The sequence below is a fragment of the Pleurodeles waltl genome, chromosome 10 (genome assembly GCF_031143425.1).
Source record: "Pleurodeles waltl isolate 20211129_DDA chromosome 10, aPleWal1.hap1.20221129, whole genome shotgun sequence".
In the NCBI taxonomy this organism is placed as follows: Eukaryota; Metazoa; Chordata; class Amphibia; order Caudata; family Salamandridae; genus Pleurodeles; species Pleurodeles waltl.
Genome location: NC_090449.1, coordinates 780,639,445 through 780,657,447, shown reverse-complemented (window position 1 = coordinate 780,657,447; position 18,003 = coordinate 780,639,445). Strand labels below are relative to the sequence as shown.

General features: G+C 41.3%; 1 protein-coding gene across 1 annotated transcript in view; it reads left to right on the top strand.

Moving 5' to 3' along the window:
* The window catches only part of GSDME (gasdermin E), a 249,894-nt gene that overhangs the window by 118,853 nt on the left and 113,038 nt on the right, over positions 1–18,003 (top strand). The window contains exons 4-5 of the mRNA XM_069211399.1: positions 2,270–2,441; positions 13,424–13,544. Coding sequence (XP_069067500.1) covers positions 2,270–2,441; positions 13,424–13,544 — 293 coding nt within the window. The remainder of the gene's footprint in view (positions 1–2,269; positions 2,442–13,423; positions 13,545–18,003) is intronic.

Below are 18,003 nucleotides of genomic sequence, written 5' to 3'. Positions count from 1 at the left end.
CGATTGAGTTTGTAACATGTATGTAGTCAAAATGTTCACATCTGCTTAGGATTTCAGATTTGAGAGGCTGGTTATGTACCTTTACTTGAAATGCACACCATTATGTGAAATAGGTATTTCAATAGTATGATGTCACCACAACTGTGCAGTGGATAAACTTCTTCTTAAGTCAATTTTCCAATGTCCTTCATTTAACCATCTCACCCACCATAGTTTTGAATGATGCCACTCAGTTGTTTCTAGAATTTATGTTGCTCTGTGATTGTTCACTTTTGAAAAACAGGTACATTTTATCGCAGTAGGTCTTTGCTTGATGCCAGATACCTTTTCCCCACGGATCATAGGGAAATGTTTTTTTCTTCATATTTCTCTTTTTCCCCTCTCTTTTGCTGTTCATTATTGGCTACAAGCAACTGTATCTGTAGCTGCTGGTAATGTTAATGAATACATACTATCAGAGCCATGGCATATCGCAGATATTTAAATTGTATAAAACATTATGTCACAGGTTTTACAGTGTTTACAGCTTAGCTCTTGAGGAGCCTTTCATATTTACCCTTTCATTGGAAGGACAGAAAAGTCCTTAAAGCCCTGCATGCTGCCTAGAAGTGTCAAGTCCAGAAAATCATCTGTCTGCTGGTGCTGACCCATGCCTCTCAGAAATGTAACCCATTCCTTTTCTAAACCAGGCTCCACTTGCTGGGTACGCCTCAGCTATGCTTGATCTTTGCACTGATAACTGATAAGAAAAGCGAGGTACCTAATGTCTCCATATCCTGTGCCGAGGGTCATTCTCACACAGAGGGTCAAACAAGGGAGTGTTTGGTATGGAGGGAGCCATTGATAGGCATTTAGTGGCTCAGCGTTTATTCTCAACTCCCTTTTGGGGGTTTGTGGCCTGCCACATTTGTACACTCAGCCTTTACACCATTAAAGCTTTGAAAGGCCTGGGCCTTCCTCTGAACAGTTCAGTGCCCATAATCCTCAGTGATTTTGGTATCCATTTATCCTTCAGATCTTATTCATGTTAGTTCTAGGATTCGTGTGCCGTCATTAGAGAGTTATAGGAGCCGGTGCCTATTCTCGTATTAGTGGTGGTACCTTTGATGATCTTTACGTAAGAGGTATACTTTGGGCCTATGAATACCAGAAGCTTCTCATTTGCATCTGTTTAGCTCCTAGGAACTATTTCAATCCTAGCAGGAATGGTATCGCCAGAACTATCAGAGCATAGTTTGGCAGGCACTAACATTGCCTACTGCTAGAGCTACCTCAGTAGTACTCTAGATATGAAGAGAGAGCTTTCCTAGATAGATACGTATTCCCACCAAGAGGGCAAAGCAAGGCAAGGCTTTCCTCAATAAATTATTCATGGATCAGAACCTGAAAGGAAATAGATATGATGATTCTGCTGCAAGAAAGGACATGGTGTTTCCAGATTCGGCCTACCCGTCAAGATGATTTACAAGTTACATGGCCTTCCCTTTGGATGTGGTCCTTCGAAAGGATGCTGCAGTTTACTAATTGTGAGCCTTGTCACTGGTGAAAGTGATTCTTCCAGTAAATTATACTGCTGTGAAATCTGTTCAATATATCTACTATACAACTGTTGCTGTGCGTGCTTCTAACATGGAAGTTGTAATGAAGTGCAGTACCCATTGAGGGCACAGTCTGTAAATTTCACTTTGCTGAACCAGAAATCCAGGAAATTTTATATCATGTGCAGATGATTTTACTTATCTTGTTGATGGCAAAAATGCAAGTATGGCTGGCTAACTTCTACAAATTAAGTTATATACCTTTGTCACCTCTCCAAAGGAAATGGTTGGGCATTAGAGTGAATTTTATTTTTATAGAGGCCATATTGTGGATCATTTCTATGTTCATCTGTAGATATGTTGCTACAAAATGTGTGAAAAGCAAGACTTCCTCAACTGTGATAGTTGTGAATGATACTGTGATAGTTATAAATGATATTCATGCTTCTAACTATTGAAAATATGCATGCTTTGGAACCTCTGTAACAGATAAGTAACATTGTTGTACTGTTCAAAAAGAGTCTTGATTGTAGGAGTGTATAAAGTGTTTAATAAACTCCAGTCTAGTCCCACTACACTGTAAGCTCCAAAATATTGGATTAAATGTGGCAGCTTAGCATTTAGAAAGTTGGTCTGCTGGTATGAAGCACAACCTGACATATTCAGTGGCCTTTGCCCCCAGGAATGATTTCAGTGCTTTAGCAATGCTAATATGTACTTTTCTGTTTCAGGGAGGTAAATTGGAACCAGCCTTTGATGCAACAAATGTTAGAACGGAAAAATGAGATCCTCTGTGTCTTGAAAGAGAAGATTATAACAACCCAAGCATGTGTTATCTCTGAACACACACAGATGGAAGGGAAACATGGAGGCAATATAGAAATCAAGACAAAAGTTGTGAAGGTAAAGAACATCGGATTGTATTTTTGTACTAATATTACTCCCAAGAAACTTTACATTGTTTGCCAAGACTCTTAAATGACACCTATAATCTTACCTATATCTAACAAAAACAGTAGGAATAGACCTGAAAATAGGTTGGATATTAGAAAGCGCAGGTTTCAATGTAGTTAATGAATGAGTGACTTTGAATGTTTGTGTTGTTCATGTCAGGAGTGGAGAAGTGCCTGTACTTAAATTTCATTTTCTTTGGGGTAGATGATGTCCCACAAATAAAGGTCAAATGTAAGCAAACAGTGGAGCTGGTAACACAAAAAAAAGATGTGTCACAGGCCATGCTGGCTTTCGAGCTATATTAAGAAGAAGGATTGGCTTCACTGCAGAATACTTTAGGAAAACACAGCGTAGAAAGTGCTGGTACTTTGCTATAGAAGTCACATATTCATGGAGTTTGGGCATATGACGAATGGAGAATCTTTGGACCACAAGTTAATATCCTTGGAGGGCTAACTGATCCCATAATCCTCAGGGGCCAATAAAATGAATCCCACTGATTTAAGTATTACGACAACAGTTAGCGAAGTACCAGGAGACAGTTCATTTTGTGCTGTGCTCTACAGATATTTCCTTTAATAATAAAGTTGAATGCTACAAATTCACAGTGCACAGCCATCGGATGACTGTTGCTTGAGTATTTTGAGTATTGGACATACGTGGTGTTTTAATATGTTATGATAAGCATACTTACTAAGGACAAATATACCTCTGTTATGGACTCTTAGCACTTAGTTGAAGAGCTAATCATGACTAAGAAGTCAACAAGAATATCAGCGGATTTTCATTTCCTCACCAATAGTTTTGTATTGCTTTACTACAAGTCAGTGTGTAGATAATGAAGGCCAAAGCATTCCACAGTTCGGCAGCCTTTACTGAGGTGGCCCATCCTCCACATTTGGACTTCGTAAACTGTGTTTTGTAAATTTGTTTTTTTTTTATCAACTCAGAATCTTTCTCATGCTGTATTTTACAAGATATGCATAAGGCCTTGAATTTCACTCTGTAAGGACAACAAAAGCCTCCTACCATCAGTGTAGTAGGTCACCCCAAACACTTTCTTCCTTGTTGTGGTTTGCCTTATTTTACGATTATTTGGCAAAGTTTGATGACCTCTTAATCCCAAAAGACCCACCCAAAGCCCTTTGTGCACTTTTAGATAGGGAGACCCTATCTAGGGCGTGACCTTCATTTTTCCTCCTTTTTCACAGGTCCAGGCTGGTGGCATTTAGTATGCCTTAACATCTTGACCAAGCTACCCAGAGAATTAAGGAGGCTTCATGGGCTAGCCTTCGGTCACAAATGGAGTAACTTATGTTGTGAGTCATTCGGAATGTGTGCATTCTCTTTTTATTGCTTGGTCTTAAACATCCAGTCAGTCAAAGATCTGAAATTCGATGGCAAGACGAGCAGGCAGGTAGTGTGCCAAGATCTGATAGGTACATCAATGGATCATAAGTTAGTAAAATTAGTCAAGTGAATTGGGGACCAATAAATAAATGTGAAAGTCTGTCTTACTTAATGCAAGGGATGACATTGTCTAACATACACAGTTGACCGAGGGTCTGCTGGAAATGTTAGTTTCTTTTGCAAGTTTCACTTTAATGTGTACGCAGGTATGCCAAGCACTAGCATGAGATGCTGAGAAGAACAGACAAAATACTAACCTATGGCTATAGTGCTGAGTGGTGGCAGAGATCCTGACCAGTTAGCATGAACTTCTTTATGACCCAGGGTTATCAGACCAAGGAAAAAACATGCAGACCTCTTGCTAAGCCTGGAATGAATTCAAGTCGGATGTGTATTAGCCTTCAGCTTGTATGTATTCAGAAGTAGTCATATTTCAATATTTTGCACTTTGCACACGACGCATGAGAATTTGCAGTAGACCAAGGTCGAACCTATTGGCATTATTGACCTACTTAGGATAGTTCCAAATATTTTGAGGGGAAATGCCAAAAGCTGAAATATTTTTTGTAGCAGTTAGAAGTGATGGAATGTGGTATTCACACCCCTGACACTTGACATTCCTTTGCTAATGATGAGTACGAACTTCATTGCTGCAGTGTTTAATGATAGCAGGGTTTAATTATATTTGGAAATGAAAAAGTATACATAGTTCCAATAGAAATGGGGGAAAGTGGATCCCTATACCTCAAAAGGAAAAGGGAGAAGAAGGTCCCTGAGAATCTGAATAATTCAGAACAAAAGCCCTCACTCACCAGTTGGTGGCATGCTTCATCATTGGGCTATGCTCCTCGTCAGGCCGGCACTGCAATGCCTGACGGGCCACGCAAGGGGGCTCTTTGCCAGAGACCTTTTGACAGTAAATGGTTGCCGGTCAGTATATATTGTTGTGTAGGATTGGTATAAAAAAAGAGAAAGTGTGCTGTTAAAAATTACTACAGTTAAAGCATAATTTATTGGGATATTTAACGTCTGTCATGATTAAAAACAAGAGTGAGAGGAGAGAACAAGATTAGGTCTTGTCTCCCCCAACAAATTGGTTTAATAACTATCACTAACCCTCTCAACTTGGAGTGTAGTGTGTGCACGTACAGGATCCCCTGTACTGCTACTAAATAAAGATGAACATGTTTCTCGCTTTTTAGTCCACAAGATCTAGTGCGATTCTTCAGGACCAATAAACCTACTGTTAGACTTTTCATCCTTGGCGTGGACTCCCCTTAACTTTTTGCCTCTGTTCCCCAGGTTGTTGATGTGTGCTGGACTCTGATTTTATTGTGTTTGTTACTCTGGGCACTTTACCACTGCTAACCAGTGCTAAAGTGCAAGTGCTCCTGTTTAAAATATGTACGTAATTGGTTCTCCATGATTGGCATATTTGTTTTACTGTTAAGTCCCTAGTAAAGTGCACTAGAGGTGCCCAGGGCCTGTAAATCAAATGCTACTAGTGGGCCTGCAGCACTGGTTGTGCCACCCACATAAGTAGCTCTGTAATCATGTCTCAGACCTGCCACTGCAGTGTCTGTGTGTGTATTTTTACACTGTAAATTCGACTTGGCAAGTGTACCCACTTGCCAGGCCTAAACCTTCCCTTTTCTTACATGTAAGGCATCCCTAAGGTAGGCCCTAGGTAGCCCCAAGGGCAGGGTGCAGTGTATGGATAAGGTAGGACATATAGTAATGTGGTTTATATGTCCTGACAGTGAAATACTGCTAAATTCGTTTTTCACTGTTGCAAGGACTGTCTCTCTCATAGGATAATATGGGGGCTACCTTTAAATATGATTAAAGCGTAGATTCCCCTAGAGAGTAGATGGACATGTGGAGTTTGGGGTCCCTGAGCTCACAATTTAAAAATACATCTTTTAGTAAAGTTGATTTTAAGATTGTGCGTTTGAAAATGCCACTTTTAGAAAGTGAGCATTTTCTTGCTTAAACCATTCTGTGACTCTGCCTTGTTTGTGGATTCCCTGTCTGGGTCAGTTGACAGTTGGGTTGTTTTTCACCTCACACCAGACAGTGACACAAAGGGAGCTGGGGTGTAACCTGCATTTCCTGATTAGCCATCTCTGCTAGGAGGGAGGGGTGGAGTGGTCACTCTCATCTGAAAGGACTGTGCCTGCCTCTAACAATGCCGGCTCCAACCCCCTGGTGTGTGTCTGAGGCCTTGCCTGGGCAAGGCAGGATTTCACAAGTAGGTGTGAGTCCCCTTTGAAGAAAGGTGACTTCAAAGACTAAAATGGGTATAAGAAGGGCACCCAAATCTACAGACTTTAGAAACACTTCTGGAATCAAGAGGAACCTCTGCCTGGAGAAGAGCTGTTAGCTGAGGAGGAAGTGCTGCCCTGCCTGTGACTGTGCTTTGTGGAGCTTTCCTGCAGTGCTGCTTCTGCCAGAGTAAGAGGGCAAAGACTGGACTTTGTGTGCCTTCCATCTTGAGAAGAAATCTCCAAGGGCTTGATCTAGAGCTTGCCTCCTGTTGTTTGAAGTCTCAGGGACAGCAAAGACTTCTCTCTGCCAGCACCTGGAGCCTCTGGAGAGACTCCTACTCTGCCCTGTGGTGCCCATCCAGTTCCTGGGACCCTGAAAGGAGAAGCTGGCAGCCTAAAGACAAGAAAATCCACGCACAGAGCGCCGTGCGGGGAAAAGATCGACGCGAATCCGATCAGCGGCTGAAAAACGACGCGCCGCCAGCTCCACGGCTGAGAAACGACGCTCGCAGGAAACGCGACCGAAGAATCGACGCACGGAGCAGGAGAAACGACGCGCAGCATCGCTGACGGAGGCTGGGAGATCGCAACCTGCGCGGCTGGATCGTCAACTCATCGTGCGGCTGGATTTTTGACTCGAGTACCGCCGTGCGGAGTTATTTTCGACGCACGCCCGCCCGTGCGGGGTTGTTTTTGACGCACACCAGGTACATTTTCACTCTAGCAGCGCTAGTGTGTTTTTAAAACTACTTAAATACTCTTTTTGATTTTTAATTAATAACTTGACTTGTGTATGGTGGATTTTTGTCGTTTTGGTCTTGTTTTGTTTAGATAAATATTTCCTATTTTTCTAAACCTGTGTTGTGTCATTTTGTAGTGTTTTTATTGAGTTACTGTGTGTGTTGGTACAAATACTTTACGCCTAGCACTCCGAGGTTAAGCCTACTGCTCTGCCAAGCTACCAAGGGGGTAAGCAGGGGTTAGCTGAGGGTGATTCTCTTTTACCCTGACTAGAGTGAGGGTCTTTGCTTGAACAGGGGGTGACCTGACTGTCAACCAAGGACCCCATTTCTAACACCTACCTAATCCTAAAGTTATCTGTAGCCTGTAGTAGGGAATATCATTTTTTGCAGGAACCTAGAATATAAAGACAGAAAAGAGGTTATAATAAAGCACAAAATATTTGGTGATGTGCGATGTGCAAATTCGTAGATACAATCAACACACTGGTGATATCTCCCCTGTGTGATGTGCATATCTGTAAGGTGATTCATCCTAATAGCTTCTAACACGGTTACCAGCACAGATTCCATTCTCTGGATGATCAGAATTAAGTATATGCAGGGTGATGTTCAGTTCAGCAGATGGTTTGAATTTCTTAAATGTTGCATGTTTCAACAACTTACATGGGAACTATAAGTGTGCAAGATGGTGAGATTTGCTAGGCTTATTTGAGTCCAATTATGTTTTAGAAAGAATCCAGAGCAAATTTGCTTGTAACACTGAAAAGCCAAAGCTCTGGCAATGGAGGGCATTGATCTAGACTAGAGGTCTCCATCGGATAGCTCTGGAGGTACTGGTAGCTTGCCAGTACCCAGATGTAGCTCTCTAACATGCAGCTGAGCACAGTAGGCAATCCAGAGGGTCTAGCCACGTTGAAGCAGGCAGTATTACACATGCCTGGATTGGCCCCCAGCCAGACCAGTAGTAGAGCCACACGCTAACACACACTCTGTGACAGCTTGCGGTACCTGCAACTTGACCACCTGTTTTCACTCTCAGTTTAGCAAAGTCATATGAAAATTGGTCATTTTGCAAACCTACTCTGTCTGTCATACAGTATGTGGGAAAACAGGGCCAAGAGGTGAAGTGCCATCAATAACCAGAGTGGAGTTGCTCGAGTGTGGGCGCAGCTGGACAGAGTTGAATTGTTTGAAAACCATATGTTAGAAGCCCTGAAGCCAATGAGAGCAAAGGTTGGATTGAGAGTGAAAGCAGGAAGTGGCCTTGTGTGTTTCAGATGGTGGAGATGGTCTGTATATGTCTCTCTGTATTTGTTTGATTGTTTCTTTTTGAATGGGTACACATACTTGCACTCTGTGTATGTATGTGGCTGGTGTTATGTCCCTCTTTGAAAAACATTTTCTCTTCCTGGAAGCTATTCCTGGTGCCAGAGAACACAAAATGTATCTCGTGCCCCCAATATAAGGGGTTCATCTCTGGCAGTTATGGCTATTCTTGACAAATTATTAGCACACTCATAATAATGGTAAATCTTGACATTTGTTGGACATCATTGGCTAATCATGGGATAATGGCAGCAAACCCTTCCATATTGTGGATATGCTTGACATATTTGTAGCCATCTATCACATAATTGTGCCCATCCTTGGAATAATAATATCCATGACTGACATGATGTGGGGGTTCAAGGCATTATGTTAGGCAGCCACAGCACAGTTGTGCTCCTGACATGATGGTAAACGTCCTTGGAATAAGGTAGGCAACTTTGGCATTATGGTGTGCATCTATGACATGTGATGGTAATACCTGTGACGGTGGGGCATAATATGTCAATGTTATGTATTTGTGCTTAGGAAATCAGAAGCTGACTTCATTACCCTGCATGAAAATTGATTTTTGAGGCAAATAACTTTTTTTTTTAAAGAGATTTTCTTTCAGTATGCTGACCCACACTGGAAAGGGTATATTTGATTGAAAACATGTATTTTGATAAACTGATATGATGTTTTTAGAAAAGCAAAAATTGAAAATCCAAAGCGTATGTGGCACCTCTCTTCAAATGATAGATTATACCAATTTTGGGAGCTATAACACTGCTAGTATTTCCTTTGTGTGGCTGTTATTTCATTAGTCATGTGGAGGCAATTTATATTGCTGAAGCTTTTTCTCACATCATGTCATACCTTTAGGTGGTTGACATTCTGCTACTTCATTTTCATTATTAACTATATGGCTATTTATCTTGAAGATATATATAGCTCCATGGTACCGCAAGGCGGAGGTAAGAATAGTACTTATCTATATAAATACCTTCATGATGTTGTATAAGTCCATACCCTGGGTGTGATATTTTGGCATGATGATATTTTGTCACCTGATATTGTGACATACATCTGGGTGGTCACTACTATAATAATCCTGCAATATGTGGTCACTATTGAGATTGTATTTGATGCAGTCAGTTCTGCAACAATGGTGAAAGCCGTTGACCAGAAGTAGCGCTCGTTATTGAAAAGGTTGGACACTCCAGCTTTATTTCATACTCTGCTCTGCAGGGGACACGGGGCCAGATGTTCAAAATCGTGGGATTGCGATTTCCTAATAGCAAATGTTATCAATTAGCTATTAGGAAGTCACAAAATGCAATGTACAACAGTGTGTTTAGAACTGTTAGCGATTCACAGTGAGTTGCAAATGGACCTGCATCAACAATATTCATGAGGCTGCCTGCTCCTAAAAAATGTTTGCACACCCATTCGTAAAGGCGCAGTCATCCCTAGGGGACCCCTTCTGCTTTGCGAATGGGTTACCACCAGCTTGAAGTTGGTGGTAACTGCAAATGTTTTGTGACCGGAATACCACTCCAAAAGCATTCTAACATCCCCGGCAACTCACTATTAGAAAGGGGACGTCCTTGACACGCTCCTTCCTATCACTGACTCACAAAGCTATTTTTTGATTCGGTTATAGAGGACCAAATCGCAAAATAGCATTTGTACATGCCAAAATGCTTTTTTCTGTTTGAAAACAGCCCGATTTTGCTAGTCGGGCCATTTGCACACAGAAATAAAGCTTAATACATCTGACCCTTGAGCCTGTGCAGAGAATTGCAGTGTTTTCGTTTTTAGCTCTGATTTAGACCTACTAGCAAGACCAACTACTCTCTCTGTAGGAAAAGGTTGTGCTTACCTATGTCTGTTGCACTTTAGTTAAAGAAGCAAAATTGACACAAGCTATTGACTTAAATAGTTATCGTTTCACTTTGTGGTTGGCCAAATGGAACAGAACAAGTTCCACAGGTTTCCTTTTAAATGATTTCAAAACACTCTTGAATAATTTCAAATTAGGCCTGCTAGAGTTTTCCCTCTGAGCTCACCTCTCGTGCTACGGAAATAGAACAAAGATCATCTTTAGTAGATAGAATAACTTAATTATCCTATTTGAGATGAGTGTTGAACAGTGAATGGAGTCCAGGGTCACCAAGGCTCCACTAAAGTTGTTTATGGAGGAGAAACGGGAGATGACTGTGCTACATTGTTTGTGACATACTGTTCCTTGAAGAGGTAAATCTTCAGCTTCTTTTTGAATTTTAAAAAGGCTGAAGTCTGATGTCAGTGTTCAAACTGTTCCACACCCTCGGAGTGTAGACAGAGAAGGACTGCTTTCTGCTTTTCTCTTACTTTCTAGATTGTATTTCCAGTCTTGCTATGGTCAGGCTTCTGGCATGACACTGTGCATGTGAAACAGTTATTTTCTTGGTCAGGTATTTCGGATTATTGTTTCTGATCACGTTGTAAGTGAAGAAACTTATTTTGATTCAGGCCTCAAGAATAGGTCCTTTAGCATAGGAATGATGTGGCTTGAATTTCTTCAAACCCTTGATAAGGTGTGCCACAGGTGGTAGGATTCTTTTGAGTGGTGCCAGCTTGATGTTGGGTTGGCCATTGAGTTGGTTTCCGGAAGAAAGGGTTTCATGAGGGAGCACTAATGCCTTGTTGTTTGGGTTTTCCTGGTTATGATTTCTTTCAAGGTAAAGTATGTGACAACTGTGAATCCAAGAGCGTTTGCATTGTATGTTAAATAGGGATAGAAGCTACCCTGGTTCATGTTGGATAAACAGACTTGGAATAAAGGTTGTTTGGGGCTGTTAGTAGACAGGAAAATCTCTGGTTTTGTTGTGCTGCGATTTGGTGAAGTACCTTAAGTTGCACAATGTTGTTAGTTGAAGAGACTCTAAGGTAGGCTTGAGTGGATGCTTGTTTATCAATCCCAATGTAGTTGGTGACTAAGGTTTTAAGAAGTTCAAAGCTGAGATTAAAGATCGTGGGAGAGATTATTGAGCCTGGGTACACTGCACAAGACATGAGTTTGTGGTATTTTGCAGTTGGGATCTCCACTGTCTGTTAGCAGTTGTTGAGGTAGGAGTGAACCACCTCACTGTCTTGGTGAAGCCCACATGGTTTACAGGGTGTGAATCAAGATTCAGTTGAAGGCTGCGGAGAATTGGAGAAGGGCCAGAAACATCAGTAAGAACCCGTAGACAAGGTTCTCTGATAACATTCTGGCTCAGGGTCCCTCCTGCCTTGCAGGCCCAGCCTTTTTCTACTGGCATTTCAAACACAGCAGCCACCTCATTGAAGATACATAACCTGCAACACATGGTAATCTCAGTGCACTGATTTCTTCAGGGCTGCACTTGCCAGCCGTCACCTGCAGGTGCTTAGCTAGCTCCTGTACCAGCTGAGTCTGCTATTCCCCAAATTCAGGGCAAGTACTATGTGCAGTCTGGAAGTAGAACCTGGGACAGAGACTCACAACAGAGTGTCCATCTTGGAGTTTAGCCACCTCCACTTGATCATATTTTTCAGTTCTTTGATGAGTTGGGAAGCAGAATCAAAAAAGCAAGCATTGAATCAAGAACTCTGGCGGGTAAGGCATTTCTCCCAGCATCTAGCCTTGGCTGGTCATTCTGACTTCTGCTTTGCAGAAGTAATGCTTTTCTTTCTGTAGTGGCGAAGCAGTTAAAGTTGGTACCATGCTGTCTTTTTTTTCTTTGTCAATGTGCACCTTGAAGGAAAAGTTGGTGTCAAGGGTGAATCCAAGTGAATAACTCAATAGACAAAGAAATAAGACTACCTTTGCCTACAGAGTTTTTGCTATTTTTTTGTTTTATGAAATGTCTTCCTTAAACGGAAGGACCGCTTGTCTTTCCAAAAAGTGTTCCATTTCCCCAGATAAGCTTACTCATTCCTGTCAGTATTAATATTAAAAGAGCAGCATAAAAATAGTCTCAGCCCACTGCAATGACAGTGTTGAAGACAGTAAGATGAATAAATTCTAAAATGGCTGTCCAGTTAATTTTACTCCATACTGTCTCAAATGTACAAAGGCTTTTAGCTTTCACAAACCCTCAAAATCTGTAAATCAAAGGTTTTGTGAATGCTTAAATAATTGTTCTACGGGGTAAACGCATTTAGTGATTCTGAAAAGTGTTTCTGAATCGCTAAATGTGTTTAGAAGCGGGTACAAATTTGATATTTGGAAGGAGTGTGTTGTAGGCATCCCTTCCAAATCCTTAATCAGTGCATTATGTGTCAATGTTATGCAGGTGAAATGCAGTTGCAAAACATTGATATTTTACTGATACCTCAAAGGAGTAACCCATTTGCAAAAGAAAAAGGTTCCCCTTGGAAAATACACTTTTCTTTTTTTATTGCAGTCCCATTTTGGCTGCATTAAAGAAATGCTTTATTAAAAAGCAATCACAGACTTGATGGTCTGCTGACCCCAGCAGACCACCATCCATGTAATGGCAGCAAGTCGTAGTGGGTTGCAATTTAAAACCTACCTCATTAATAATGTAGGCTAAATTGCATCCCACTACTATTCAATTTTTTGCAACCAACTTATGAGTACATATGTTGGGTTTTAAAATACCACACTGGTCACAAATAGCAAAGAGTATTTTGCGGTCAGTATTTAGTACATCTGGTCTCGTAGGGCTTGTACACTTGGAATGGTCTTCTAAGTGACAGAGAGAAGTAAGCATGGTGTATCATTAAACAGTGAGAAAGCCAGACTACATTGAAACAATGAAACATCTGATGTGTTACATTGGGTACAACTGAGTCTGAGTTAAATTCTTAAAGTTGCAGCACTTCTGTAAGAGAGACATAAAAAGAAGTTGTGGGTCACATCCTTACTGATTATATAAGGAACATTATGGCAAAGAGAAAGCTTTACAGGGAGAATGTGTAAATACTTGTGGCCCTTTCAGTGAAGCAGTTCTCAGGATGTGCCTCCAATAGTTAGTCTGTAGCCCAGGCTACCAATCAGTCTGTCTTATGTTGATGGCTTTAGGTGTTCTAATGATCAACCAACCTCGCTGACTGTAATTATATTCATGCAGCTGAACTAAACTTTAAGTGCATAAAATGTATGTTTTCACCGAAATTTCAGATCTGTTCATCTAGCCAAAATGCATTTAAACTTTGCTAAAATTATTTTTAGGTTTCAGTTAACGAAAATGGAAGTTTAACGAAAGATGCAAATGTTGTCTTGGAAATTCCACCCTCCACGGCCATTGCCTATGGCATAATTGAATTGTATATAAAACGAGATGGGCAGTTGGGTAAATATTGCATCTTTGTTTTGTGTGCATATATGTTTCATAGTGATTGCTTTTACCGTTCTATAATAAGGACATGGTTTGTTGTGATACTGCCTAACAGCAAAGATCTGTACCACATTGACACCAGTTGAGGAAAGCCATTTTCATATTTAACATTTGGATACACCTTATTCACCATTTACTTAGATAGTGCTTTAGGATTCTGAATATTCTATAATATGTACCATTACTTGGTAACTTTACTGAGGGATGAGAAACAGAGGGCGTAGTTCACAAAATATAATCTGACGCTTCCTCCAGTAGGTTTTGTTCCATATTTGGAGTGCATTTCTGATTTTGTAGGAACTTGCAAATGTTTCCAGTACACAAACAGAAGATGCGAGAGTCACATCTTCCCAGGTGTAGTCTTAGAAAACTTTTATGAATGTGTATTTACTCACTAGCATAGACTTGACTCATGCGTGACACACCTAGTCTACATTTGAGAATGGAAAAATGTCCTGGCCAGTTCCACTTTATATATATTTTTTCTTTATTCCTACAGCATTTCCCTTTTCCCTACACTCCCTCTTTCCTGTTTTCACCTTGGAGACTGATTCACCCCTGCCTTTGGCAGGAGTAAGTATCTGACCATTTCGTGGGTGGGACTAGACTAAGAAATAGTTTCTGAATGACCAGTAAGTAACAAGTATGTTTGTGAGTGTTCCAAAATTTAAAAAGCATTTCCGGCATGGAATGTCTACTACCCTCTCACATGAAAAGTTTTGGGAGAGTCAAAATTTTTACCATTGTAAATCCACTTTTAAATCTGGTGTGCACCTTTTTCACAAAAAAAAATTCTAATATTGAAATCCCATCTGTAGGTAACCGCTAGATGTATTTTCATTTTAAAGTTGTGGAGCAATAGGGTTTATTAAGCTACTAGCCCAGGTTTTTGTTTTTGTCTGTGTTGATTTCTAAAACGAAAGAAACAATTTGTGAGTGTTTAATTTATTACAGAAAAACGAAAGTTTCTGTAAAAGCCACAATGATGTTGGATTTTCTTTATTTATAATCAGAAAAACTGAGGTCCTGATTTAGGGTTCGACCGAGCAGGAGGGCCACCATGATATGATAGTCTCCTAGTCGTCTGCTCAATTTTGAATCGGGGAGAAGTGCCAACTTTACACCTGGGGTGCCTCTGTTGACTCTGTCTGTATAAGCCTCTAGCATGGCAATCTGTCCTCCCCAGGGCCTCCATGTCACATTGTCAGTCATCTCAGCCTATTTAGGACAGGTGACAGTCACTCATTTGCTGTGCCTGTGTCCTCTATGGGAAGCATGGGGGATACAGGCAGCGAACATATAGAACGGCAACCAAGCACAAGGAAAAACACCTGTGCATCTGAGCTATTTACTTTTTTGTATTGAGAAAACTCATTTACTCTTTTATTTGCTCAATACGAAACGTTTGCAGAGCAGGATCTTTAATTAAACATGACCCTTTCAGAGCATGAGTTGTGAAGAGAGCCACCACAGTGGTGGCCCCCTTCCTCGCACAAATATCCATGGTAGAAGGCAATTCTCTCAATAGGATGAACAGTCGTCTACCACGCCTGTAGGACATGAGGCGGTCCACCAGGGTTTAAATGATCTCCTCAGTCTTTTGTCTTTCAGCTCTTGGTATGTTGTTGTTTGTGCTACACAAACCATTCCTTTGCAGGAGGGTTTACTTTAAAGTAGTTTTGGTGTAAGGAAGAACTTTTCTGTGCTTGACCTGTTACAGGTTGTCACTGCTTACTACCAACATTAAGCTGTCAACAAGAAGAGACAAGTGTGCCATATGTTAGTTGCCACAAATCTTTCATGAACTTGAATACATTAACACAGAATTTGGCAATCCCACTTGTCACTGCAAATCATTGAAGCTGAAATGGTTCCAAAACCACTAAAATCTCAATGTTGACCCTATTATTGAAAAAGGCAGCAGTGAATATATTGTGGGCAACCATCATCCTATTTAAGGTCTCCAGTGGTCTTGGAGAAAGTGTATTTGGATCAATTATAGAGTTTTGTGAAAGAAATATAGCTCTTTGATTGCTGTGAAACAGGATTTTGCCTATGGTATGAGACAATGACCGACCTACCAGCTATATTTGAGAACTGTCACTGTTTATTTTACTGGATTTATCCAGTGTCTTTCATATCATGGACTGTTTCCCCTTGATGGACCATCTGGAGGTGGCTGAAATCATGTGTCTCCAAGGGTGAAGAGTGTATTCTCACATGTGCAGCCCCATTTGGGTGTGGTGCTTTCCATTGAGTACTAGATGTTCTTCTTGATGTTTATAAAGTTAATTTAGCTCTTTAAGAAATAGCCGAGAGATTTAGGATTGCAGATTTACTTGTATGCCACTAACATATTTATTTTCATATCAGTGGTCCACAAAATTGGGTTCCACAGTAGCATATAGGATAACCCACAGTGAACATAACTGAAATGGCTCAACCATTGGGGTACTTTTACTTGGGCCAGTCATCTCCGTATGTTCCTCTCTCTATTACACCCACTCACTACTTTCTTTAGCACTTAGATTCTCTATGCCAAGAAAGAAGAGCATTCCTGGGCGAGATGGAACAAGGGCTAACTATGAACACTAAGATGTTAGCTGCGGCTCAGACAGTGACCTCTCAGGTCTCCCAAGAGCCTAAACAAGTTTGCTGGATCCTTGCTGAATTATCAGTTGGACGAGGCAAGAAAACTGTACCCATGCTTCCAACATAACAAGTGTGATGTCTGCTGTGCCACACCTTGGTTTAGTTTTGTAGAAACGTAACTCTGTTTTTTGCTCCTCCCTGAGGGCTGCACTAGCTCCCAGTTAGAAAGCAGATGGTCTTTAAACTTAACCTTTAAGAATCTTCAGGTATCCGCTCCCAGTTACCTAAGAACCAAACTGGTTTGATGTATGATTTGATCAGATCTCCCACCTTTACACCCCACTAATGGATTATATGATGCATTTTTCGTATGACGGTTTAGAACCAGATCCTACTTTTTTCTTCTTTCTCGGGTTTTCAAAGGTCTTAACTACACTGTGCAAGGAAGTTTCTTATCTTGGTCTTTTCCATGAGAGACTTCCCGCTGTTGTACATCACTGGGGTGGATGGTATAGAAATCACCAATTATTTCTTTATTGGTACAGCCGTTTCCTTATATTTAACCATTTCCAGTTGCTCCTTCATACATACGTCTTTGCAAAACAACATCATATACATGTTACTTTCGTTTCTTTGCAGGACTTAACTGCTAGCTGGCCTACCAGGAGCTAGAGTGTATTTACTGATCCCTCAGCTTGAACAAGAGTAGAGTTAACATTCTGTACACTGAAGTCACACGCACAAACACACAAACCCCTTCCCAGATCATATAGACAGGGAATTGGAACACTTAGAATACAACCTATATGGATTTACAATGGAAATTGGGTGCATTTACCTCTTTAAAGTTGTTTGTTAGAACTCTTTTATTATAAAACAAAATACAGAACAAGATCATGAACAGTTGGCTGCCACACTAAGTTATATGTTCATCTTTAACTTATATCTTGTACCAAAGCATGCCTTGATATTGGCCATACTGCACATATGCATACGTCATCAGATCAGAAAGATGGCTGTATGAACCATCTTACTTAAGTAGGTCTTTGGGTACTTCCTCATCAGGGCATCTTATGGAATCTTCATTTCATCATCTTTTGACCAATACCATATTGGAATTAGGCAGGGTTTTGAGCCCACTAAGCTCAGGGGAATAGGAAAAAAAGAGTTCGATGGCATCTGTCGCTGTAGATACGCATGTTCTGCAATAGCTCGCCATCTGGTGTTGGGCCGGAGTGTTACAAGTTGTTTTTCTTCGAAGAAGTCTTTCGAGTCACGGGACCGAGTGACTCCTCCTTTTGTCTCCATTGCGCATGGGCGTCGACTCCATCTTCGATTGTTTTTTTTCCGCCATCGGGTTCGGACGTGTTCCTGTCGCTCCGAGTTTCGGAACGGAAAATTAGCTAATTTCGGAAGATTTTCGTCGGTATTGTTGCGTTCGGGATCGGCGTACTTACATTCAACACCGCATCGAAGATCGAAGAGCTCCGGTGCCCTTCGGGGTAGTTTTTCGATCCTCCGTCGGGGCCTGGTCGGCCCGACCGCGTGCTGAAGAACGCCGATGGAACGGACCCCGTTTCGTTTCTGCCCCAAATGCCACAATAAATACCCCTACACAGACCAACACTTGGTCTGCAACCTGTGCCTGTCACCTGAGCACAGCGAAGACACCTGCGAGGCCTGTCGTGCGTTCCGGTCCCGAAAAACACTCCGAGACCGTCGAGCCAGAAGACTTCAGATGGCGTCCGCACCGACAGCCCAACGGGAGTTCGAGGAACAGGAAGAGGAAGGTACCTTCTCGATCCAAGACTCAGACTCCGAA